Source organism: Condylura cristata, unplaced genomic scaffold (assembly GCF_000260355.1).
Source record: "Condylura cristata isolate star-nosed mole 26May11 unplaced genomic scaffold, ConCri1.0 scaffold00004, whole genome shotgun sequence".
In the NCBI taxonomy this organism is placed as follows: Eukaryota; Metazoa; Chordata; class Mammalia; order Eulipotyphla; family Talpidae; genus Condylura; species Condylura cristata.
The window spans coordinates 3956206-3957590 of record NW_004567105.1 but is presented as its reverse complement, the minus strand read 5'-3'; the positions used below and the strand labels follow the sequence as shown (position 1 = coordinate 3957590).

General features: G+C 69.7%; 1 protein-coding gene across 1 annotated transcript in view; it reads right to left on the bottom strand.

Moving 5' to 3' along the window:
* Positions 1–6: 6 nt before the first annotated feature.
* Positions 7–1385, bottom strand: part of CBX6 (chromobox homolog 6) — a 6324-nt gene continuing 4945 nt past the window's right edge. Inside the window, exon 7 of the mRNA XM_012735122.1 lies at positions 7–1381. Coding sequence (XP_012590576.1) covers positions 937–1381 — 445 coding nt within the window. The 3' untranslated portion in view covers positions 7–936. The remainder of the gene's footprint in view (positions 1382–1385) is intronic.

Sequence of the window (1385 nt, the reverse complement as noted above, 5' to 3'; positions counted from 1 at the left end):
GTGTTTGGGTGGGGGGTTTCCCGCTCTACCCCGGCCCCCACCACGCCATGTCTGAGTGAAGGCTGACCACCCCAGAGGAGGGCATGGCCCCCACAAGGGCCAGGGGTGGCCGACCTCCCCAGAAAGTTCAAAGCTGAGGGCTGGGTGGCATCTCCATGACCCTCAGGGAGGAACTGTAAAGGCCCCCACCCCAGGAAGCACCCAATGCACAAACGGGGAGCAGCGGGGGCGCGGCACAGGCTCCCGTAGCAGGTTCTTGAAGCACCTTTGGTAGAGAACTGAAGGGCCTTTGGGCGCCAGGCGGGGCGAGGTGCCTGCTCGCCCCTCCCGCCTTCCAGGAGGGGTTCGGAGACACCGGCGAGGGCGGCCCCCCCTCCCGCCTTCCAGGAGGGGTTCGGAGACACCGGCGAGGGCGGGGCCACGCCCCGCTCGGCCTCTTCCAGAAACCAAGCTGGTGGGAAGACCCAGGCAGCAGCCCAATGGCCGCCGCCGCCCTGCTGGGGAAGGGGAGGCCCAGACAGCCAGGTCCTCGCCTGCGGGGGCTCTGCCCCGCGGGCGGCCCGCTGGGTGGGGGTCTGCTAGGGCCCAGCCGCCGGGTTAGCACCGAGAAGTCTGGTGCTGTGCAAGAGCAGGAAGCCAGCTGGGGAGAAACGAGGGAGGAACGTGGAGGAGCAGCCGAAGCCCAGGCTCGGGGGCACCACTGCATGGGCAGGGAGGGTGCCGAGACAACAGGGAAGACTCCCCGGTGCCCAAACGCCCTCCAGCACCTCCTCACTCTGGGCTTCGGGGGACTCCGACTGCCCAGCCCCCTCCGGGGCCAACACCAAGCCACTTGAACAAGCAAAGCACACGCAGAGGTGTCTGAGGGTGTGGGCGAAGCAAGGGTAAGAGCCTGGGTAGGAGGGCCGCCCCCAGCCCCCCTCCGAGCTGAGCACCTCACTTGCTGGTCCCACTGCTGCCACCCCCAGCCGCGGCACCCGCCACCCCAGCAGCCACCTTCTCGAAATCCTCCGGGTTGCAGAATTCCTTGATAGTGACCGTCAGGAGGTTGCTGGTGACATCGGTGACAACCACGTTGGAGCAGGGTGACATCTCGGGGCGCCAGTCCCCAGCCTCGGGCTCGGAGGCGGCCCCGGGGGGGTCTGGGGCTGGGGGAAGAGCCGCGCCGGCAGCAGCGGCTTCCTGAGGGGCGCGCTTGCTGGTGGCCCCCGACTCGGGAGCGATGGACAAGTCGAGCACTTCCGGCTCCCGCCAGTCGGGGGCGGACGGGCCCAGGGTCTCGGGGAGCAGCTTGGGGGGCGCGTCGTCCGGGTCGGAGGACGGCGGTGCTGGCGACGGGCAGCCAGAAGAGCTGGAGCTGCGGGCGTCGTAGGGGGCCGTGGGGG